At 40.1% G+C, this 26,458-nt stretch overlaps 1 protein-coding gene across 6 annotated transcripts in view; it reads right to left on the reverse strand.

The window, feature by feature from the left end:
• Positions 1 to 1,691: 1,691 nt before the first annotated feature.
• Positions 1,692 to 26,458, reverse strand: part of LOC126457453 (uncharacterized) — a 45,972-nt gene continuing 21,205 nt past the window's right edge. For all 6 annotated transcript variants that reach the window (XM_050093736.1, XM_050093742.1, XM_050093738.1 and 3 more), the window contains exon 3: positions 1,692 to 2,387. In XM_050093736.1, coding sequence (XP_049949693.1) covers positions 2,126 to 2,387 — 262 coding nt within the window. In that variant the 3' untranslated portion in view covers positions 1,692 to 2,125. The remainder of the gene's footprint in view (positions 2,388 to 26,458) is intronic.

Genomic DNA, 26,458 nt, shown 5'->3' on the forward strand with positions numbered 1-26,458 from the left:
CAGATTGATGTTGTTGCTGGTGAGTAAGTTCCTTCTCCGATTAAATGCAATTTTGGCTTTTTGTATTCCGGTCGCAATTTCTTTCTGGCTTCTACCATCTCTTCTGATTTTGCTTCCCAGGTAAGTAAATTCCTCCATCACTTCCAGCTCCTCTCTTCCAATCAGCAGGCTTCAGGTAGATTTAAAAATTACATTACAAGAATAAAAATAGGAAGGAAAACAGACATATTAGCATTGCGAGTGTTTTTTTAAATTAATCCCCAATTTGCTTGAATTGTCAGATGTTTTATTTAATGCTTATTAATGTTCTTAACTTGTGTATGAGTCTGAGACCAAGCTGTGTTTGCTCTTATACTTAGCAACAAAAGGAAGTACCAGAAGTTTAAGTGTACCAATATCAAATACATATTTAGCCTACTACAAGCAAAAAGCTTTATGTTAGGAAATAGTTTCACATTTCATTCATACACACCAGTTTCTAAAGCATGAGATCGAAAAGCAGTATTACGAAATTTTTATATAAATTTGGAATCTGTCTCATTCTTCCATAATTTGTGTGATGTTCCCATTTCTTCTCCTTCCTTGTTCTAACAAAGAATCTTGTCATCACCAATTCTGTAGCTATTCCTGCCATTGTCAAAATTTGTTCGCCGATTAACTTCACTAACCCTGCCACAATCACCAGTTTAGTTATCCCGTTTCTCTGGTTAGGCGTTGTTACATGTTCGTACAATGCGTTTTCCGCACTACTTAGAGAATAGAACTTAAGCGGCTGCTAGCCGGGGACTGTACAACTGGCCCTTACTAGTGTAGCAATCTGGCCAATAAATTTATGTCAAAATTTCATTTTCTTGGATACACCTAGATTCCCCTGACAGACACATCACATACACTATGCATACATTCAAAAACCAACAAGGATGCATTTCAAAATCATATAAATAATCGATAGACCAATGTGCACTGGATACTATGTGCTTTGTGAATTTTTGTTTTCCTCTCTCTCTCTCTCTCTTTCTCTCTCTCTCTCAAGAATATCTCCCCCCCCCCCCCCCCCCCGCCCCGCCACGCCCCTCCTGAAATACCCAGGTCAGATACCTCAGTTTGTCTCAACAACAAATCCCATAATGGAACAGATGTAAAAGACAGCAGACTTAGAATTTAGAGACACCTGAACAATGGTCTACATGAAGTTCATGAACCGACACCACAAATCTGTTTCACATAAATTCTCAGCAAGCACACAGTTATTGAGTGCTGGCTTCTTTAGCAGGGCACAAGGTACTAACAGCAGTGATTTATGTCTTTCAAAATTAACTTGCGTGTGAGACCAGGTAGAGTATAGCTGGATTCCAGAGTTTCTGGGATGTTGTGTGCGTAACAAATTACCTGTGCAGGTATTATTATTATATGTACTTTACGGTATGATATCACAAGAGATATTTCACAATATGACCTGTCTTAGCAGACGATGCTGTTGCAAAACTTACCAATCATCACTAACTCAAACCACCTAAATGGTATGACAAATGGCATTAAAAAACGAAGAGTCTGGGTGAAACTCATATGCACCACTAGGCAATGCAGTCCTGGGTACACAACCTTCAATAAAAAATGAAAGGATTGAATGCATGTGAGTGTGATTTACAAATCAAGAAAGCTTCTGAAATGTCTAAAGTAGGTACCTGGAATTAACAGCACAAAAAACTTTATTTCTCTAACAATTTGTAATCCAACCTAATTTAACAGTTAAATTTTTTCTCAAAAGTAATATCTTGTAGGATTTGTCATGCTGTGCATTAGACCATATTTTATGATGTACATACTCGTATAAAAAGGCACAATAAAATTTAAGAGCAAATTGTAGATCACAGCATACTACAATCAGCTACAAATGAAGCAACATATTCAAAACATGGTTTTGAGTGGTAATATACCACTCAAATAACATCTTAGACATGAGTTAATTAAACTTGTCCAACTTGTCACTGTTTTGTCCATTGTGGTTAATATCACAGACAATTTGTTACAGTCCAACATTTAATGTCTTCATTCGAAATACATGACTGTCATAGGAACATGGGTGGCATTATTCCAGTAAGAGTATGTCTTCTGGCTGAAACAATTAGGTCATATTATGTTGACGTCTCATTTCTTTCCGAAACGCTTCCAGCTTTGGCTCCAGTAAAACTTCAACATGTCGACGAGAAGACTCAACAACTTTTACTGTTTCAGGTAAACGGGCAGAGTTTGCTGCTTGTTCCAAATCATCTAATTGGCCAGTATCAAAGTTGAGAGCATGGTCCTGCGCAAAGCGCACCAGCTCCTTGACATCTCTCATTAAGTCTCGCCTACGGTAGCCAGCACCCCTCAAACGAGACAGCCACCTAAAACAATATTACACATGTATGTATTAGTATGTGATGCTGCTGTAGGAATTTGTGAAACAATAATTAGTTAGTAGAAAGCATACATTTAGCTGACAGAAGATTTAATTAAGAACACAGAAAACAGGAAATGACGTCTCAGCAAAGAGTGAATGACACTGGAGACAAAAAATGAGAACAAACACTAAATTAGTCAGCTTCCATATTAAGCTAATATCTTCTTTTAAAAAATAGAACAACAATATTAACTGCAAAGTTGTCAAGCAGTATAGCTTCTGAAAATGTAATGTGGGTTAAAGAGAAAGTGTGTCCTGGAGTAGTGATGAACAAGAAACATGATGCATTATAAAAAGGAAAGGAAGGAGACACACACACACACACACACACACACACACACACACACACACACACACCAGCAAGCACATCTCACACGCACTTGACCATAGTCTCTAGCAGCTTGGAACATGCAACACTTTTCTCTCTTCCCCTCTCCCTCCAATCTGTCATTCTATCTGCTGAACACACCCAGGATCTCGTCCCACATTCCTCCAGCTGAAACACTATTCTAGGTTTTGCACCCAGATATGTGTGTGAATGGCACCTCCGCTTTTCCTCCCTCTGTCCCTGGCAGGTCCCAATGCCTTACTACGGATGTAGCCATTATTGCAATTGGTCAGCAGTCCCCTTACTTGATTCTTGATAAATTCTCTAATGACACAGCCCAGAAGTTACATGTCTGTGTCAGAACCTTAGTACAGTCATAATTCATTTAGTATAATTTCACCAGGTAAGTTTCCATGATTGCCAATTTGTTATGCTGCTGCAATCCGGTGTGCTGCTGGTGTTCTCCGCAGCACAATCTTTGACAGCATGCAGTGTCTGACCTATTTGTTTTGCCGCATTAGCAGGGTATCTGACTGACTTTTGATATCTGTAGATCAGGGTAGTCTTCAACATTACCAAGCAACGCCCATGTTTTAGCTGGTGGGTGCAAGATTGTCTTCACTTTGTTTATAGAGAATTCTATTATGAGTTACCTCTAAGGTAATGGTCTACTGACACATGGTCAGCATGGATTCAGAAAATATCATTCTTGTGAAACACATCTAGCTCTTTATTCACAAGAAGTAGTGAGTGCTAGTGACAGGGATCAAACTGATTCCATAATTCTAGATTTTATGAGTTTTGACAATATTCCTCACAAGAGACTTCTAATCATATTATGTATCTATGGGTATTGCTTCAGTTGTGCACTGGATTCACGATGTCCTGTCAGGAAGGTTACAGTATGTAGTAATCGACAGAAAATCATCTAGAGAGAAGAGATGATATCTGGCATTCCCCAAGGAAGTATTACAGGCACTATACTGTATATAATCTTCATGAATGATTTAGGAGACCATCTGAGGTGCCCTCAGATTGTTTGGAGATGATGCTGTCATTTACCATCTACTTAAGTCATCAGAAGAGCAAAAACAATTGCAAACTGATTGAGACAATATCTGTATGGTGTGAAAAGTGGCAACTGTTTCTGAATAAGGAGAAGTATGAGGTCATCGACATGAATACAGAAAGAAGACCATTGAATTTTGGTTACACAATAAACCATGCAAATTTAAATCCTGTCAATTCAACCAAATACCTAGGAATTACAAATACAAAAATTAAATTGGAACAATCACATAGATAATATTGTAGGGAAGGCAAACCAAAGACTTTACTTTACTGGCAGAACACTTAGAAGATGCAGCAACAGGTCTTCTAAAAAGACTGCCTACACTATGCTTGTTTGGCCTCTGGTAGAGTACTGCTGTGAGGTGTGGGGTCCTTACCAGATAGGACCGATGGAGGACATCAAAGGAGGCCAAAGAAGTGTAACTCTTCTTGTGTTGTCGTGAAATAGGGGAGAATGTCACAGATATGGTAAGCAAGTTGTTTTTCATGCAGCAAGATCTTTTCCTGAGGTTTCAATCACCATCTTTCTCCATTGAATGTAAAAATATTTAACTATTGCCAACCTACATGGGGAGAAATGATCGTCGTACTAAAATAAGAGAAATCGGAGCTCGTACAGAAAGATTTAAGTCTTCATTTATCCCATGCGGTGTTCGAGAATGGAATAGCAGAGAGATAGTCTGAAGGTGGCTTGCAGAACCCTCTGCCAAGCGCTTAAGTGTGAATTACAGAGTAGTGTAGACATAGATTTGTCCTATCTTCCCGGATAATGCACCAACAGTTGTACAGGGGGTGTACGATGTAAGTTTCTCCGAATTTGCCATTCCTTGTAGCTGTTTTACAATGTCATTCTAGGTGTTCAAGTCCTCAATTGAGACTTTCATTGTCAGAGAGGACATGAGCCCTATGTAACGAGGTTCTGAGTACACCATTCCTTTGCTCTGAGTGGTGGCAACTGTTTGCATATCAGTATACGAGGTCTGTTCAAAAAACTCCAGAACATTCATAATTTCATTTCAATGGTGTGTTGGAGCGAGTGAAATGCAGTTGGCAATACTGCACATGCCTGTGTTTAATATGTAATTACCGGCAGTTTCATTGTTGTATGTCTGTTAGTTATTGTTCAGTGCTGTACTGAGTAGAATGTTGTATCACACAGCTACTGAAGTTCAAGATGGCAGAGGAGCAATATGTCTGGATTAAATTTCGTGTGAAACTCAAAAAAACCTTTACAGAAACACACCAAATGATGCAAGAAGCCTACAGTGACGAGTGCTTAAGCCTTACTCTGTGTTATGAATGGTTAACCACGTTTAAAAAAGGCCAGATGGAAGTTAAGATAAGATGATCCTTGTTGAGGACATCCTTCCACGTCTACCGACGACACTCATGTCAGAAACATCAATGAAATTTTGCATCCCAGTCCAAGACTGACTGTCAGAGGGACTGTGCAAGAATGTAATATTTCAGCTGGACCATGCCTTGAAATCCTGACACAGCATCTTGGAATGCATATTATCACTGACAAGTTCATCCCACAATTCACAAGTCAAGACCAGAAAGTCCTTCTCGCCTCGAAATCTGTGAAGAGTTTCTGGACTGTGCAAATGAGAATGAGATGTTCCTTAAAAGAATCATAACTGATGATGAGACATGGATTTACGATTATGATGCTGGGACCAAGATTCGATCTTCACAATGGGTTGGGAAGGGTTCTCAAAGACAAAAAAAAGCTTATCAGGTCATGTCAATGTGAAAGCCATGATAGTTTTCTTTGACTTTGAAGGATTAGTTTGTCAGGAATTCATGCCACAGGGGCAAATTGTTAATTGATGGTACTATTAGGATGTGTTGCAAGAAAATGTGAGAAGGAAACAGCATGAAATGTGGGCGAGACACTTCATGGCTGTTGCATCATGATAATGTACTCGCACATTCATCCCTGTTGGTACGTGACTACTGCACAAAAAATGAAATCATTGTGCAGTCTCATCCTCCATACTCTCCAGACCTCACTGCTGAGACTTTTTTTTAATTTCCAAAGTTGAAAACTCCACTGAAAAGAAAAAGACTTGCAACTTTAGATGAGATAAAAGAAAATTCGCAGGTGATGTTTTGTGAAATCTAGCCAGAGGTGTACCAAGACTGCTTTCAGAAGTGTTACTGGCATTGGAGCAGTGTATCAACTTTGGAGGAGAGTATTTCGAAGGAGATCATGTACAATAAGTAAAAGGTAAGCACAGAAAAATTTTGTGGACTAAGTACTGAAACATTCTGAAGAGACCTCGTAGGTAGGCATGTACCTTCTTCCAGTGCACACTGTGACCCAATATGCTGTTCACTCTGCTTTTTACCATGACATCCCGAAAGGGGAGCACTCCACCCAATTTGCTCTTCCATAGTAAAACAGATGTTCTCATGTATGGAATTGAGATTTATGTCATTCAGTTTGCATTATCCACGTGCCCATATGACAAAGGTGCCATCTACATACTGAAATAAATTGGCAATTGAAATAAATGGGCTGCATACTGAGCGTCCTCCTCTAAATGTTCATGTATACAGTATGTTGGTGAAAGTGAACTCCCCAAGGCTGTTCATTATTCCTGCCCAATGTAGTGACGATCGAAAATAAAGTATGTTGATATCTAGATACTCCTTTACCACTTGTTATTGATTATTTGCTGTAATAATGATGAAGACAAGAAATGCAGTTCCCAAAAATATTAAGCAATATCTCGAGGATGACAGCAGTGAAGTAATTGCTGGTTGGTTGATTTGGGAAGGGGACCAAATAGTGAGGTCATCAGTCCCATCAGATTAGGGAAGGATTCGGAAGGAAGTCAGCCATGCCCTTTCAAAGGAGCCAGGAGTAATTTAGGGAACTCACAGAAAATCTATATCAGGATGGCTGCACATGTCTTCCCGAAAGAGTCCAGTGTGTTAACCATGAACCACCTCACTTGGTGCAAAGTAATAATGCCATGAAAAACTCTCCTATACAGTAGGAATGAGTTGTGTAGTTAGCTAGGCTCTCTCTCTCTCTCTCTCTCTCTCTCTCTCTCTCTCTCTCTCTCTCTCTCTGTGTGTGTGTGTGTGTGTGTGTGTGTGTGTGTGTGTGTGTGTGTGTGTGTGTGTGTGTGTGTGTGTGTGTGTGTGTAGCTGTTCCTCTTCCAGTTTCAAAAACACACATTCTCCAAGTGACAAAAATTTCAGTAGGAAAAGAAATGATTCAATCAAAAGTTTCATCATGAACTGTGGCAGAATGATTATTGTCTCATTGTATTGCAGTTCATTCTTGATAACGAACAGATATCTACAGCATTACCTCTCCGTGCTTTTTGGAAAATTCCAAGGTGTATTTTTCCACTTTTTCATGCTAATTTTTTTTCAGATATTATGAAACACCGTCTCTGCTGAGATCATCAAAATTGAGACTAATCACATTTTGTCTAAACCATTTACTGTAGTTCCATAGAGAAATTCTAAGCCATTCTTTAACTTTACTACCACTTAGGGGGCATATTATGGGCCATATAACCAAAAGTTTTTTTTTATTTATTTTTTTATTCCTTGATTAATGTGGATAAATTTGTTGCAGTGAAGTTCAAAGTTGTGTACATGGTACGAAGTACACATTGTAACACCCTAATTTCTTTAAAATTGTCAATGCCAATCTAGGAATCTACCAATAAGAAAGACAGCTCTTTAACAACAGTTTCATAAGAGGTGATTTCTACATTATGCTGTGATTAGTTTCCTGTGCTTTTAATTTTCATAAATTCTTTAGTACAAATGTTGATGGTGTTGGGACAGCAACCAGCCACAAATTTACTTTCAGTTCCTTTATCCAAAGGGTACCGTTACCGGTTTAGAATCTTAGTGATTCATCTTCAGACGGTTTACACGATTTCCTTATGAGACGTGGTGTGTTTTTTTTACAGATTACTTGTCATGAAATGTCGGTTAGGAGTGTTTGTTTTCATAACATTCATCCAACAGATGTGAATACATACCCACTGCATTCTTATTGTTGCACATGTAAATTTTTCTCACTGAACACTTTAGATTTGTCACTGAGAAGATTTCTACCACGCACCACACGTTTTGATGCATACAATGTATCTTCTCAGTGACAAATCTTAAGTGTCCAGTGAGAAAAATTTGTGTGTGCAACAATAAGAATGCAGCGGGAGTGTATTCACATCTGTTGGGCGAATGTTATGAAAACAAACACTCCAAACCGACATTTCACAACAATTAAACTGTAAAAAAAAAAAAAAACCACTTGTCATAAGGAAAGCGTGTAAACCGTGTGAAGATGAATCACAACGATTCGAAACTGGTAATGGTACCCTTTGAATAAAGGCACTGAAAGTAAATTTGTGGCTGGTTGCTGTTCCAACACCATCAACATTTGTCATCAAATGACAGCCACGGTTGCCATCATGTCGTTATATGACAAAATTGCAGAATTCTTTAGTAATTCACTTGCAGCATATCCCGAGGCGTAATATACCCTAATGTCAGTATCGTCAATCATATTTTAGCATGAGGATTATTTGTAATTTTAAAACTAGTAAGATTTCTCAATAAATTTGCATCATAATTGTAACATTTTTGTAACCATTACCTACTCATGACACTGTGTATATGGTTCTTTGTATGCTTCGAAAATTATGAAATATCAAAATTGGTAGGGCAATTGTGGTGTCACCGCCAGACACCACACTTGCTAGGTGGTAGCCTTTAAATCGGCTGCGGTCCATTAGTATACATCGGACCCGCGTGTCGCCACTGTCAGGATTGCAGACCGAGCGCCACCACACGGCAGGTCTAGAGAGACGTACTAGCACTCGCCCCAGTTGTACAGCCGACGTTCATAGCAGTGGTTCACTGACAAATACGCTCTCATTTGCCGAGACGATAGTTAGCATAGCCTTCAGCTACATTTGCTACAACCTAGCAAGGCGCCGTATTCAATTGATAATTAATATTATGAAGCATGTATCATCAAGAGAGATGTTCTACAATTGTGGATTAAAGTTAAGTATTATATCAACTACGTACTTTATTTGCAATTCTCAAGATATTGTCCTGTTCCAGACCACACGCCAGTCAGCGTGTAATTAAACGTGTGCATTTTGGCCTCCTCTAGAAAAACAGTGTTGGCTCTTCTGCCAACACTACAGCAATTTTCATCTAATAAAAAGTGTGGATGAGACAAGTGAAGTTTCAAACTCATTATCCGTCATTTAATTGCTGTGATGTAAGGCATACATAACTTTTAATGCAATTAAAATGCATGTTTTACTGTCCCATAATGGTATAGTAAAAGAAATGTGTCATTTTCTAAAAAAGATGTCATGCGATTTCAATGCAAGTATGTTATGGGAAAAAATTATATGTGCAAATAGTCAGCAACCTAATTATAATCTTCAAATTATTTTTTTGTAACTTGTCCCATTCTCTCAAAAGCTTAACAGACGAATTCAATGACACTCTGGAGAAGTTTAATTATTCCTTACTTTTAATGCATAAAATTACTATTTTAATAAACTTAAAAAAAAGAACTTTCATAAAAGAGAGCAATTCAAATTTTTTATCTTAAATAATGTTGATATTTATTAGATCATGTAATTAATCAATTTTTGAAAATATAATAGGATATATTTAAAAAATCTACTCACCAAATGGCAGCAAAAGGAAATGCAAATAAAACTTATGGAAATATACAAGCTTTTGGAGCCAGTGGCTCCTCCTCCTGGCAGAAGAGTTGAAGGCAAAGGAAGAGCAATGAAGGTAAAAGCCTGGCAACATTTAGGAGATGGGGAGATTTATAGAACAGTCGCTCAGAACCTTTTGTCAGGTGAGACTTTCTGAACAGGATGAGAAGATTTGACTGGGATTTGTACCACATAAGATTTGAAAACCATATGAGATTTGAAAACCAGATAGCTTAAAAGTGGAAGATAGGGTCATAAACAACACACAGATTAATAAATAAATTAATAAATAAATAAAAATAAAAATAAAACCATGCAAGAGTTAATAAGAGCAGAAAGATAAGTGTATTGTATATGTCGCAAAGAAAATACACAGGTCAGAAAACTGAAAATGAGTAAAGAAAAGGAATAGATACTGAAAATGAATGCTGAGACCAAAGAAATTAATGTAAATTTAAGCCATGTGGATAGTGCAGGGTGAACCCAAGCACCTGTTTTAACACCAGTTCCCACTTGTGGTATTCTGGGGAACTGGTGTCAGGAGGCGGAATCCCAATGAAATGAGTGGTGAAACAGGCAATGGAGTCATGACCATCAAATTTTAGAGCATGTTCTGCAACAGAATATTGTGTGTTGCCAGTATACACCCTCAGTCTATGCCCATTTGTCCTAATGGATAACTTGGTGGTAGCCATATCAATGTAGAAGACCAAACAATGCTTACATAACAGCACGGTAAGTTTATTGGAATGCCAGTGCTGATGGAGTTTAACTCAAATGGAAGATATGGCATGTGGTTTTGGATGGAAAAATAATGGAATTTTTTTTTATGACGAGGCCGAAAATAAAGAAAACATATTGTAGTAACATATTGTTAAACAGTTTGCGTTTATGTGTGAGAATTTTTCATAATTATCCATGCAATACCTGACACTGTGTGAAAGCCTTGTACCCTTACACAGTAATTTATAAGAGCATGCTATTGCCAGAAATGCTTTTGAATTTAACTTTGTCTCGGGAATAATTAAAACTATGATTCCTGATTGCACTCCAAATAATGAAGTCAACTTTCTAATGTGTGATGAAAGGGATGATATTCATGTGGGTTGCTTTGTTGTTGCTGCAAACATTTAAATTTAAAGCTGACAATACTGCTTGGGTACCAAAGTGATACTGACCAACAACAAAGATTTTCATCCCCTGGTTTGGAGATCAATGTTGTTTCATAGGCTGATGTATTTTTTGCTAAATCTAAAATTTGTTTATTTGTTCGTGTTAGAAACCTATGTTTCCAAAATAAAACAGATTAAAATTAAACTGACTTCTGTTTTGTACTAGTATTGTTCCATCACTATGAATATTCCATTCCATCATGTGTCACAATTTTAATATTAAAATACCAGGTGGGAGTGAAAAATTATTAATGCACACTGGATGAGCACAAAACATTTCAGATTCTAATTGGATGTAGTTTCTGAAAATTTTCAGACTATGTTACCACACATTTCTTGTATCTTCTCCGAGTCCCATTCCATGATAGATCTATTTTTATTTATTTACAGAACACTAAATAAAATTTCTGTAATTTTATTGTACTGACATTGTAGTTAAGCCTATACCATTTAAGACCACAGAGAAAGAGTTGCTGTTTCAATATAAATTTAATGTTGGAATGTGAAACAAGTTACAATGGTATGCAGATATGTCCCTCAACTAATACATGATATTGTTCACTGTCTTAAAAGGAACAAATGTTATGGATTCATGGCTATATTGTGTTTCTATGTAAATTTTACCATGAGTGAAAGCAAAGGCTCCATAAAAACAAGTGATCATATTTTCAGTTACGTATACTGACCTACTCTAGACTCTCCGTAAACCGGCCCTCAGTAGTCTGGCCTCTCAGTAATCCGGCACACATCCGAAAATACATGCACAATGAATTATCATGCGCAGAATGCTTTGTATACTGTATTTGAAATTTTAGCTTTCTTTCAAGTTCGGAATCATGTCTTCTAAAAGGAAACATGTTAGGCTAGACCTAAAGCAGAAACTCAGAATTTTAGAAAAGTTAAATCAAGGTTCTTCGCAGAAAGCCATTGCTGCTGAGTTCATTGTTGGACAAGCAAATATTTATGACACAAAAAAAAGATGTTATTCAACAGTACTCAACACAAATGGATAGTGAGTTGGGAAAACGGAAGGTTATGCGAAAGAGTGAGAATGTAGAACTGGAGGCAGCAGTTTATAGATGGTTCATACCACAGCGCAGTAAAGCAATTCCAGTCAGTGGCCTGACTAAGGGAAAAAGCAGCTACATTTGACAAACAACACAGTGGTAGTAACTTATTTGCAGCGAGCAAAGGTTGGCTATCAAACTGGAAAAAACAACATGGTGTCCAGCAGCTGACATTCTAATTACATTTTTGCAATGTGTATCTGACATTCCCTCTTTTATGGGTCTATGGAATGAATAATTAATCTAATCTAATCTAACCTAATCTAATGGATTTTTGGTACCTGGTCTCAGTTCCAAGTCTAACATAAGGCAGAAACCTTCAGGTAGACCTGTTATAATCTCTAATTGCAGTTCACAACAAAGAAGTGCCATTGAATCAAAGAGTTTAAGAAGTAACAAACTTTGCTTATTTCATCAATATATATAATGGGTCTACGGAACAAACTGGACCAGTTGTCTGTCTGCATTTATGACAGTGATGCAACAAACAATGCCCATATTTTATGTTTTACTGAACATCATATGAAGGAAAGGATTGAAATGCTGCAACTAGACAAGTACACCTTAGCAACTTTTTATATTAGAAGTAAAATGGACAAAGGAGGAGTGATAATGTAATATAGTGTACAAATCTATAGATTTAAAAAAATATTGTGTTGACCAGCATTTTGAGGCTTGTTGCATTGAAGTCCTTGTCAATGCACTGCCTATTTATGTTATTGCAGTCTACAGAGCTCCCTCAAGAAAGGTCAGTGTATTCCTCAAGCAAGTAGAATCACTTTTAACTTACTTGTATTCAAAAACCAAAGAAATAACAATGGTTTGTGATTTTAATGTATATTTTCTTACCTGTAACAATGATAGAACAGAGTTTGAGAATGTAATGAATGCTTTCAATCTGAGAACAGTTGTTGACTTTCCCACTAGGGTAACAAAGAACTGTACAAGTCTGATTGACAATATTTTTGTAGATAATAATAGAATTGAAAATATATTTGTATCAAAAATCTTAAATGGTCTCTCTGACCACGATGGGCAGCTGTTGGAAATACACTATGCAAGCCCTGCTAACAAGAGCAGTTCTATCAGTAGACCATACAGATTAATCAACAGTGAGAATCTGGAAACCTTCAGTAGGCATTTGGAGCAGTTACGTTGGGAGGCAGTACATGAGGTTAAGAATGTAAATGATAAATTCAACATTTTCCTAAATGAATTTGTTACCCTTTTTGAAGCTGTATTTCCTAAGAGAATTTCAAAAAGCACAAACCGGAATGATTGTAGGAGACAGTGGCTCACTGAGGGAATAAAAACTTCATGTAGAAAAAAGAGAATGCTTTATGTTTCACTAAGAAATTCTGATAAACCTCAGGATAGGGAACACTACAGATTGTAATCTGTAATATTATTAAAAATCCAAGAGTATGTTTATCAAATCTGAAATTAACAGATCCAATAATAAAATAAAAACAATCCGGATGGTGGTAAAAAGGGAGACAGGAAAAGTTTCAGAGAATACAGGCAGTATCCAAGTCTGTCACAATGGAAGCATGGTAGATGAAGGGGAAATAGATGCCACTATCTTCAGCAATCATTTTTGGACAGCAGCAGATCAAACTGGATGATCATTTTCTGACAGCAGCAGATCAAACTGGATGTAAAGGGTCTATGGATGAACCCATGAACCTTCTACAAAAAGAAGCGCAGAGAAAAATTAGCCTGATGTATGTACCCTACATCACAGCAGATGAGATTGAGAAGGTGATATGCCAAATGAAAAACAAAAATTCCACTGGTGTGGACAATATATCTCTCAAAGTACCGAAACAATGCCACAAACATATTCTTAAAGTTCTGTATCACATATTTAATGAAGCTCTAAATCAAGGTACTGTCCCTAACAGACTAAAATTTGCAGTTGTTAAATCACTCATCAAAAAGAGTGATAAAGCAGAGGTTTCTAACTACCGCCCAATTTCATTGTTAACAAGTCTTTCAAAAATCCTTGAGAAACTTATGTACAATAGAATCATGGATCACCTTAACAAATATAACATCCTTAATAAAAATCAGTTTGGATTTCAAAAGGGTGTTTCAATTGAACAAGCCATTTTCTCATTTGTCAACAAACTCCTTGAATCAATAAACAAGAAAATGCCACCAGTTGGAATCTTTTGTGATCTGTCAAAAGCATTTGACTGTGTAGACCACAAGATTCTACTAATAAAGGCTGAGCATTATGGCTTAAAAGATAAAGTAGGGAAGTGACTTGAATCATATCTAGATGACAAAAATCAGAAGGTAGTATTAAATAATTGTGCAAAGGTGCCTGCCAGCTCTGATTGGGGTACATTAAAATGTGGAGTGCCACAGGGCTCGGTGCTTCGTCCCTTACTTTTCTTAATCTTTGTAAATGACCTCCCGTGGTGTGTTACCCAAGAAGCACATATCACCCTATTTGCAGATGACACAACCATTATGATTGACAAGGTACCCAACTGCAGTCTAGAGAACACTGCAACCACTATATTCCATGAAGTTCTAGATTGGTTCACTGCAAATGGCCTGTCCCTCAATGTTAATAAGACTCATTTCATTCAGTTTCAAACAGTAAACAAAAAATTCGAAAATATTGAAATAAAATGTGGAGACAAAGAAATAGTGAAAATTGCATCTTCCAAATTTCTGGGTTTACATATTGATAACAATCTAAACTGGTCTGTCTACATCACTGACCCATGTAAAAGACTGAATTCAGCAGCGTTTGCCATTCACTCAATTGCATCTGTTTGTGACATGGAAACAATCAAAACTGCGTATGTTGGTTATTTCCATTCACTTATGACATATGGCATCATATTCTGGGGAAATAAACCACACGCAAATAGTCTTTGTTGCACAGAAGAGAATTATCAGCATTATGAGTAGAGTGCATCCTAGATCTTCTTGCAGAAATTTATTCAAACGGCTGGGGATCCTCACCATGCCTTGTTCAAATGGCTCTGAGCACTATGGGACTCAACATCTGTCGTCATCAGTCCCCTAGAACTTAGAACTACTTAAACCTAACTAACCTAAGGACATCACACACATTCATGCCCGAGGCAGGATTCGAACCTGCGACCGTAGCGGTCACACAGCTTCAGACTGAAGCGCCTAGAACCACACGGCCACACCGGCCGGCTCACCATGCCTTGTCAATACATCTTGTCACTAATGTGCTTCGTGCACAAAAATTATGCAATTTACAAAATGAATAGTGTGTACCATGATCACAATACAAGAAGAAAACATGATCTTAACATAGATTTAAAAGATCTCAGCATGGTACCGAAAGGAGTTCATTATTCAAGTATAAAAGTGTTCAATAAACTTCCTGTCCATATCAAATCAGTCATTGGGGATCATACTAAATTCAAAACAGAGCTAATACTTTATTTTTGGATAATTCTTTCTATTCTTTACAGGAATTCTTTGATAATGTGTAATACTTCTTGAATGTGTGTTTAATTTCAAGTGTTTGTAATAGAACTGATTATGTAGGTTAGCATATCACTTGTTAGAAGAATATTTTTAGATGAATTACTTTAAATTTGTTTATGTAATCATCTATGTCATTACTGTACTATTATCTGTGTTATCTGAATGTATGTGTGTAATTATTTGACATGCGGATGTCGTTTTTCATGTATCTGCTTATATATGTTAATTGGTTGCCTCATGATCATCTACATGTGGCTGTTTCTGTAATAATCTGACACGTTCTACATCCTAGCGATACATTCACATCAAGGATCCATGGAACTCAAAAAAAAATAAATAAATAAAAACAGTCACCAGGGAAAGTCGCTCAGTTAACAATAAAGATGCCGATGAGTTTGTAAGCAGGATACGAAAGATAATGGAGGTAGAAGATTTAAATGCTGATATCTTGTACAGTGCTGATGAATAAAGACTCTTTTACAAGATGCTTCCTTCAAAAACATTAGCTGCCAACAATGGCAATGACATGCTGTGATGCAAATGGGAGTCATAAACTACCGCTTATAGTGATTAGAAAATCCCAACGTCAGCGTTGTTTTCAACACACTGATGTAAATACTCTATCAACACAGTATTGCACTCGGTAGAAAGCATGGGTGGACAGGCGAATATTCTCTCGGGGTTCCATGAAACGTCTGTACCAGCAGTGAGAAAAGAGCTAAGAAGAAAAAGCTTCCACTGTAAGCTATCCTTGTAATTGACAATGTTCCCAGTCATCCTTCAGATGTTTCTCTAAAGCCCAATGGTATACAAGCACTCATTCTCCCATCCAATGTGACAGCCTTAATTCAGTTCATGGACCAGGGAATTTTGGAATCAATTAAACATCATTAAATCAATTAAACATCATTATTGACATTCACTTATCTCCTTGCAGAATGAAAGTGAAAACAACCCAATCGAGACTATGCTGAAGGCATCGAAAGCTATTAACATACGTGATGATGTTTTCCAAGCAGCCGAAGCATGGGATAAGGTGGAGAGCACTACCATAATGAAGAGCTGGAGAAAATTGTGGGTATCCATTGATGCTGAGTTGGATCCAGTAGTGAGTGACAGCAATAAGCCAGTCAATTCGGAATTGTCAATTACTTTGTACACTGACATGTTCCACAACCTTCCCAGGAGGAGAAGAAATTGATGAAGATGTTACTAAGTGGCTGAATGAGGAAAACTGTAATACGGACCAAACTTTAACAGATGAAGAAATAATCAAAAGCGTGCAAGAAAGTAGTGATGAAGAATAGGACACAGGAGGACACAGCATGAAGATTTCTCACATTGCTGGTGCTGAAGCTGCCGACGTCTTCCTGGAGTACATTCTGCAATAACCAGATACATGCAATACCAATGTAATGCTTGTAAAGCGGTTGCGTGATATAGCATGCCATCATCATTGTGAAAGTTAAAAATTAGGGACATGTTCCATTGTGAGCGATATGACTGGGTAATTATGTGCAGTATATTGTACACCCAAGGACTAAGTTTTCTTTGAAAATTAATGTATTTTTGGATTTAATAAAGTATATCCTCTATATTTTAAAACTGTATCCTTTGTTTAATAAAGTAGAGTACACCATGTCCCCTACATTTTCAAAATAAATAAAAAATAAATGAATAAAATAAATTTCAGATACTCAATAATCCTCCGGCACTTCTGCTAATCCGGCACCCATGTGCCAGGAATGGCCAGATTAGCAAGAGTCTAGTGTAAGTGCATGACGTCCAGCCCAGCCCATCCATCCTATCTTCAGAGAGAATGTTACATATTCTGGATAGTTCTTTCTTTTCTTCCAAAATAAAGTTCAGTCATCAGTTGAACAATTAGGAAATTTATTTTGATTTGCCATTTCGAGAGATTAACCTGTCATCTTCAGAAGCCTACAAAATTTGTGATATTTTAAACCATTATAACTTGGCCATACACTTTTATGTTTTTCAAACTCTTATTTTACTTTCATTTTGTGCACTTCTCAGTATATGCAAAATTTCTATATTAAGGAAAGATGGAGGAAGTGTGCGTTTCTCGATTTTGAAATGTTCTGCAAAAGCTGACATATATACTTTTAAATAGGACAGGCAGAAGAAATATTTAAGACAAGCTTTCAGGAATACTTGCTCAACAAAGAGAGTGAAAATTCATGGAAGTCAACTTTCGCATAATGTCTCAAAATCGAGAAAAACACTTTTCCTTCCCCACTTCTGCCTTATATGGAAATTTTGGATATAGTTGTCAACGGCTACAAAATGAATTCCTTAGAAGAGTTGAAAAGTAGACACTATTTCAATTGTATTGCCCCTCCTACAAAATGGTGACAATGAGATCATTTCTTCTCAATATTAATGTCAGCAATACATTCTGTGGATTATGTGCCATATTTCTGCAATGTATTATACATAATTTCCTTTATCTACACCTTAGTTAAACTCTTTAACAACTTGATATGTACATAAACTCTGAGTTAACAAGACTGTTAGTGGTGTTTAGACTCTAAGGAAAAAGACAGTCATTCAAGGTGCGAATTGATATGTCATGTAAGCTCCAACAGCTTAGGCACAATAACATTGAACAGAAAGGTATAATGTAATAAGACATAAAAAATCTATGCACCAAGTGGGGGTAAGAAAATGTGTGTAAGTGAAGCTTTTGCAACAAGGTGTTGCTCCTTCTGGCAGAAAGGTTTGAAGGGGAAGGAAGATGGATGAAGGAACAGGACTGGCAAGGTTTAGGAAATGTAGATAGTTACAGAAATGCTGCCCAGAACACTGTGTCAGGGAAAACTTACCAGATGGTATGAGAAGGAAAGACTGACTGTTTGGGACACATTGTATGAGATTTGAAAACCTGAGAGCTTAAAGGTGGAAGACTGGATATAAGTAAGACAGAAATTACTGAGATAACACTGGAACGAGTTAATAAGAGTGGAAAGCTAAATGCATTATACATTGTAGACAGATGATGAGGAAGAGCACAGAGAAAAACTGATGGGTCAGAAAATAAAAGGTACAGAAAACAAAAAGGGAGCAAACAAAGGAATATTACTGAAGCAAAATGCTGAGACCAAAGAAATTAAGGCCAGGTTGGGGGAGAAGTGAGGATATGCTCTAACACCAGTGCTGATTCTGAGAAACGGAGGGGGGGGGGGGGGGGGGGAATTTTCCAAACTGGTGAAACAGACAATGAGGTCACATAACAGTCATGTTGAACAGCACACACTGCAACAGGATATTGTGTGTTGCCAGGATACATTCTCTGTCTATGCCCATTCATTCTATTTGATACCTTGGTGATAGTTATATCATCATAGAAGGCCAAACAGTGTTTATGTAACAACTGGTTCTCAGCATGTATCATTTCAAAATTGGGAATGCTGTTTTGTCTTTTACATTGGTAAGACTACCACTAAGTTATCAGTTAGGATGAATGGGTGCAGACAGAGGGTGTATACTGGCAACACACAATATACTGTTGCAGAGCATACTATAAAATATGACAGTTGTTACCTTGTTGCCTGTTTCAACACATGTGCAGTTTCACAGAACTAAGCGGACATGGGGAGGGGGTAATTGGTGTTTGGTGTTACAACCTGTTCTTCGTTCTTGCCACCCACCTGGCATTACTTTACGTTAATTTCTATGGTCTCAACATTTCTTTTCAGCAACTATTCCTTTTTTCGATCCCTTTTTGTTTTCTATATCTTATTTTATGACCATCTATTTCCCCCTTTCCCATCTCCTAACATACCCCACCCAAACTATCATTTACAGTGCACTTAGCTTTCTATTCGTATTAAGACTTGCACAATATTTTCTCAGTAATCCCCATCTTGCATAGTGCTGTATCTTTCACCTTCAAGCTCTCGGGTTTTCAAATCTCTTACAGCGCAGTCCCCAATAATCAGTCGTTCCTTATCCCATTCAGCAAGTACTTAACTTTTACCCACGTTTCCTCCTGCCGCCACTTGGTGAGTAGATTTTCTATCCATTGAATTATATTTTCAAAAATTCAATATTTTTTACTTCAAGACAGTAGGTATTCTGCTTTCAATATGACCTTACACACATTTTCATCTCTATACAAAAGTGTCCACATACTATGTTACCGAGCGAGGTGGCGCAGTGGTTAGACACTGGACTCGCATTCGGGGGGATGACGGTTCAATCCCGCGTCCGGCCATCCTGATTTAGGTTTTCCGTGATTTCCCTAAATCGCTCCAGGCAAATGCCGGGATGGTTCCTCTGAAAGGGCATGGCCGACTTCCTTCCCCATCCTTCCCTAATCCGATGAGACCGATGACCACGCTGTCTGGTCTCCTTCCCCAAACCAACCAACCAACCAACATACTATGTTAATACCTTTAGAACATTAAAAATATGCATGTGATATATTTCTGATAATGTACTTGGAAAGAAACTTACATTGGCCTTGTTTAACACTGATGACAACATATATTGGAAACATGAAATTTTACTGCCACACAGAAAAATTCACGTCAATGGAAAAACAAGCTTTAAAATGATATGCTGTTGTTATTCTTCTTCATGTGTCACCTCACACAGTTTCTATTTTATGTGTATGATTAGCATTCCACCAAAAACTCATATACAGCAGGCTGGTGCATGACCAGCAAATGTATGTTACATGTGTGGCTGCTTATAATGGATTGTGATCAGAATGCTACTATGGACTATCAAATTATTTCAAAGATTTTCCCCACTTTGATTTATAGAGTACACCTTTCAGATTCATTTTATGTACTTTATTTTGAAACTGACCTGCTCACGCCACGTGTGGCATGTAATGGTTGTAGTCTAGGCAGTCGGCACACGTAAGACCCACATATGGCAACTGGATTCTATTTAACCCTTTCACTACCCAAAATGTGTAACTCATCTAGGCCAAACATACTGTTCAGGTTCCTGATGCGTTCACTAGCTTTTGCAAAGCACATTTCATATGATCCTTACATGTTAACACAGCAGAGATTAATTGTTGCTTACTTTTTAGCTGAGGTACCACAATTAATCCACAGTTTTCAGTTGATTGTTATGACATTTCACATTACAAAAGGGTGAGTAAAAAATTATTTACAAAATAAAATGAACAATGAGCAATGCCGACATGCCCTGGAACCCAGCAGAATGCCACCTCTTTCCCCAGTTTTTTTAGTTGGAGGAGGGCGTCCTGGATGGTCTGGACCATTTTATCTGCAGGATACAAACGTTGCAATGAGTGAAGGTCACTTAGTGAGTTGGAACAGACAAGAAAGTTAGGATGGGAAGAACGTCTCATCTGCTTCAGTGCCCGCAAGATCGCAGACAATTCTGCACCAAAGACAGTAAATGCTTGAGTCAGTCTGACCTCGAAGAAACGATCCAGAAAAACAACAGAGCAACCAACAGAATCCGCATTTCGACCCGTCCGTAACAACAGCTACATAGTCATGTTGCTCAGATAAAATGGCAGAAAATGTTGCTTAAAATGACAGTGGCAGAAGTGCAATCTCTTGTACTGCACCAAATCTAAAATCGCTCTGGGCCACTCCAGTAACTGGGGAGGCAGGTGATTAAAACCCTGGATTTGGGGCTGTACGGGCTCCTCACTGAAGGACTCCAAGACACACTGCACACAGATCCCAAACAGCATCGTGGGTCGGGGATGGTGGGAAAAAAGATGGCCCCCAAGGGGGATGAGCAACAATACGGTGAGCGGGTGAGGTTGGAGCTGCAAGAAACTTACAAGTCTGGCACACCAGCAGGAGCAGCCACCGGGTGGTAAGTGGCAGTTCCCCAGCCTCAGCACAGAAGCTGAGTATGAGACTGGTCCGATAAGCACCTGTGGCCAGTCGAATCCCTGCATGGTGGACAGCGTCAAGGATCCACAAATAAGAGGGCCTCACTGACCCATACACCGTGCACCAGTAGTCCAGCCGCGAATGCACAAAAGCCCTGTCTGCTCCCCAAGACCTGTGGCTGAGGCACTTGACGATGTTCAATGCCTTCAGGGTTCTGGCTTTCAAGTCTCATAGATGTGGCAACCAGGACAATCTGGGGTCAAAAATGAGGCCCAGAAACCATACTGTATCGCTAAAATGTAGGATAGTGCCCCCTCTATGCAAGGCACACAGATTAAAAGGACAACGAGAACGATTAAAATGAACACACACACACTTATCGGCAGAAAACTGAAAACCCGTCTTTGCAGCCCACTCCTCTAATGACCGCACTGTAAGTTGCGACTGACAGTTCACCATTGCAACACTGGAGGAGGAATGGAAAACAGCAAAGTCATCCACAAATAAGGAGCACTGTACAGGACTCCTTACTGTAGATGTTATACTGTTGATGGCTATGGCAAAGAGGGTAACACTTAAAACACTGCCCTGGGGGACAACATTCTCCTGCTCAAATCGATACAACATTCTCCTGATCAAATCAATCAGACAATGTGTCACCAACTCAGGTCCAAAAAAAACACTGAGACAAGAAAGACCAAATCAAAATGGGGAGGTGACCACAAAATCCCCATTGATGCAGTTGTGCGAAAATACAGTGTCTCCAAGTAGTATCGTTTGCCTTACTGATATCAAAGAATATGCTGATACACTGATGCTGATGGAGAAAAGCCTGCTGAATAGCCGCCTCTAGGAGGGTCAGGTTGTCAACCGTGGACCAAAATTTTTGGAATCCACACAGAGAGCAGCTACTGAGTTGCCTGGTCTCTAACAGCCATACCACACGACAGTTAACCATCCGTTCCAGGGTCTTTCTGACACAGCTCATCAAGGTGATACTCCGATAACTTCTGGAACATGTGCGGTCCTTTCCTGATTTGCGGAGAGGAATGAGAATTGCCTCCCTCCATGAATTGGGGAAGACGCATGTCTGCCATATTAGATTAAAACATTCGAGGAGGATTTCCTTTGACACCACTGGCAGATGTCTGAGCATGCAGTACCAGATGAGGTCGTGACCAGGTGCTGTGTCAGAAGTCTCATTCAGTGCAGATTCGAGCTCCCACATGGAGAAAGGGGAGTTCTAGGTCTCAGAACTGTTTGACTCTCGATAGTCACACGGTAGTGACGAAACAATGGATCCTGGCTCGCAGTGGCAGTAGTAGGTGCAAAATACTGGGCCATCGTCTGAGCAATGTTTCTAGGTGTTGTTTGAAGGCACCCCTGGTTCAGCACTGCAGCTATCAGTAAACGGCTGTGCTTACTGGAAATCCTCCACATGGTTTCCCATACTTTAGAGCAACAAGTGGAACAACTGATGGAGTTCAGGAACTCATGCCATGACCGCCTTTTTAATGACACGGTGAGATTGTCCGTTGTGAGATTGTCCGTTGTGAGATTGTCCGTTGTGAGATTGTCCGTTGTGAGATTGTCCGCTGTCGGGCGACATTTAAACCATCCAAGAGCCATACGCCTGTCCCGGATAGCCAAACGGCACCCTTCTGTCCACCAAGGGACAGGTCACATCTGAAGACGGCCGAAAGGCTCTTGTACAGTTAGATCAGCAGCGTGATGGATCACATACAGTGTGTTAACTGTGATCCTTGAGTTTCTCCCGGCGTATTTGATAGTCAAAATATCCACGGGTGTGCTGCCGGTCTACAGTGTCCAACGGGCACAATATTTCGGCGATCATACATGTCGCCATCATCAGGTGAACTGACGGACTGAGCTCCTGTGAACGTCCCGGCACGGAGATCCGTACGCTATGGCTGCTCAGAGGGAACTGGGTTCGGTCGCGGCGGCGGCTGATTTAAATACCCTCCGCCCGCGGCGCGCTCCCTCCGCCGTCCGCGCCCCGCGCCACGGTCGCGCGGTGGAACAGATTGCGACGGCGTCTGAGATGACGTCGGAGTGATGGCTCTGTCCGCCGTGGTCGTCACAACTATACGTTTGCTCGATTTACTCTTGATTAACCCGATCGCTGGTTCCCAAGCCTTGCTAAGATTATAGCCACAGTCACGGTTTATGAGGTCGTCATTGGTGCGAATTTCGATGGCCTCTCTAACAACGCTGTCCCAATATCTCGACGTCTGTACCAGAATCCTCGTGCGGTCATATTCCATGGCGTGATTTTCCGACAAACAATGTTCAGCGACCGCCGACTTGCTCGGATACATCAGACGAGTGTGCCTCTGGTGTTCACGGCATCGATCCTCGACGGTACGCATCGTCTGACCAATATACGACTTGCCACATTGACACGGAATCTGGTACACGCCGGCCTTCCTCAAACCGAGGTCATCTTTGGCGCTCCCCACCAGTGCACGAGTTTTATTTGGAGGACAAAACACAGTCCCGACCCGGTGTTTCTTCAGAATGCGAGCGATTTTCCCCGAGAGTGCGCCTGTGTATGGAATAAATGCAGTGCCTACCTCCTCCCTCGTGACTTCATTCATCTCAAGAGGTTGTGCTGCAGTGGTTGGGCGGAGAGCACGTTGAATCTGCCACTCTGAGTACCCATTTTTTCGAAATACAGTTCTCAGATGTTCCAATTTCTTAGCGTCACCCTCCCCAAATTGTTACCCCAAGGTCCGGTACCGCCTAGACTATATGGACTCCCGAAGGTTCACCCCTCATCACATCCGTAATTCCGTCGATTTTGTTAAACGCCTTGACAGCTTCAGGTTGGATGAGTCAGATATCATGGTGAGTTTTGACGTCGTTTCCTTGTTTACGAGGGTACCCCTATGAGAGTCACTAGAATTGATTAGTCAGAAGTTTGACGAGAAGACCACTGAACTTTTTAGGCATGTCTTGACTTCCACGTATTTTCTTTTTAATGGAGAATATTACGAACAAACGGAGGGAGTCGCCATGGGTAGCCCACTTTCACCGGTGGTAGCGAATTTGTACATGGAGAACTTCGAGGAGGAAGCCCTGTCGTCATCCGTATGGAAACCTACTTGCTTTTTCCGTTACGTGGACGACACGTTCGTCATCTGGCCACATGGTATGGATAAACTCCTTGACTTCCTTACACATCTAAACTCCATACACCCCAACATCAAATTCACTATGGAGACTGAAACGGAGGGTAAATTACCTTTCCTTGACGTCTTGGTCAAGAGAAGGGCTGACGGCACCCTAGGTCATGGGGTGTATCGGAAGACTACGCACACTGATCTGTATTTGCACGCAGACAGCTGCCACCACCCTTCACAGAGGAATGGGGTACTTAAAACTCTAGTACATAGGGCGCGCACTATCTCTGACGCAGAGAGTCTACCCCAGGAATTGGAACATCTGAGAACTGTATTTCGAAAAAATGGGTACTCAGAGTGGCAGATTCAACGTGCTCTCCGCCCAACCACTGCAGCACAACCTCTTGAGATGAATGAAGTCACGAGGGAGGAGGTAGGCACTGCATTTATTCCATACACAGGCGCACTCTCGGGGAAAATCGCTCGCATTCTGAAGAAACACCGGGTCGGGACTGTGTTTTGTCCTCCAAATAAAACTCGTGCACTGGTGGGGAGCGCCAAAGATGACCTCGGTTTGAGGAAGGCCGGCGTGTACCAGATTCCGTGTCAATGTGGCAAGTTGTATATTGGTCAGACGATGCGTACCGTCAAGGATCGATGCCGTGAACACCAGAGGCACACTCGTCTGATGTATCCGAGCAAGTCGGCGGTCGCTGAACATTGTTTGTCGGAAAATCACGCCATGGAATATGACCGCACGAGGATTCTGGTACAGACGTCGAGATATTGGGACAGCGTTGTTAGAGAGGCCATCGAAATTCGCACCAATGACGACCTCATAAACTGTGACTGTGGCTATAATCTTAGCAAGGCTTGGGAACCAGCGATCGGGTTAATCAAGAGTAAATCGAGCAAACGTATAGTTGTAACGACCACAGCGGACAGAGCCATCACTCCGACGTCATCTCAGACGCCGTCGCAATCTGTTCCACCGCGCGACCGTGGCGCGGGGCGCGGACGGCGGAGGGAGCGCGCCGCGGGCGGAGGGTATTTAAATCAGCCGCCGCCGCGACCGAACCCAGTTCCCTCTGAGCAGCCATAGCGTACGGATCTCCGTGCCGGCACGTTCACAGGAGCTCAGTCCGTCAGTTCACCTGATGATGGCGACATGTATGATCGCCGAAATATTGTGCCCGTTGGACACTGTAGACCGGCAGCACACCCGTGGATATTTTGAGTGTGTTAACTGTACGACAGCAGAGTTGTGAGGGGAGTGCGGGGAGAGGAGGAAGCAAGCATTGGCTGGCGAAGGGAGAGGAGCCGTTGGAGGGGGGGGGGGGGGGGGGGGGGACAAGGCACGCCTACCAGATGCAGTGCTGGCACTACAAATTGCGCGTCAAGCTTACACGAAAGCAAGCAGACGAAAGGCTTGTAAGTAAAACTCACTTTAAATGTTGTTCGCAAACTAAACTGAAATCATCGTGTACATTAAAATCTATATATATAAAAATGAATGTATGTATGTTTGTCTACTATGCGCTCACAAACCATTCATCCGATTGCAATGAAACTTTGGTGAGTTGGTCTCCGAACGCCCGAAAACAGTAATGGACACTGATTCAACAGTTATGTCACTGTTGTATGCGTAGCGCAATTGATTAGGTAAAGGCTTGTCACGCAGTGGACCCGCATTCGATTTCAATTATTCACAACTGTTTTTTCATTTTCTTTCATTCCCCGCAATGTTAAACTATTAATTATAAAATTTAAATATACTTAAACAGGTCATATTGTACAACATAACTGTTAATCTCTATATATAAAAATGAATGTATGTATGTCTGCCCTCTGTGCATTCCGAAACCATTCATCCGATTGCGATGAAATTTTGGTGATTCCTTCAAAGTGATCGCGAATAAAATATCTGAAATGGAAACTCACCTTTTCTTGCCAGGCCTTTGTGGTGATACGCCAGGATGATTCTTGGAAAACTGTTTGAATCTTCCAATGCTACGCATGCTTTGTCCTGTGTATGTAGCAGCTCTCACTGAAGATTTGTAAATGGGGTGAAGCAATTTTTTTTGCTCCCTTTCCCTTTCGTAGCATTCAATCACACGCAGTATAATTTTGCGATCATCAGTACATAAGACTGGTTTCCTTTTAACCGTAG

The sequence above is a fragment of the Schistocerca serialis genome, chromosome 2, assembly GCF_023864345.2.
Source record: "Schistocerca serialis cubense isolate TAMUIC-IGC-003099 chromosome 2, iqSchSeri2.2, whole genome shotgun sequence".
NCBI classification, from domain to species: Eukaryota; Metazoa; Arthropoda; class Insecta; order Orthoptera; family Acrididae; genus Schistocerca; species Schistocerca serialis.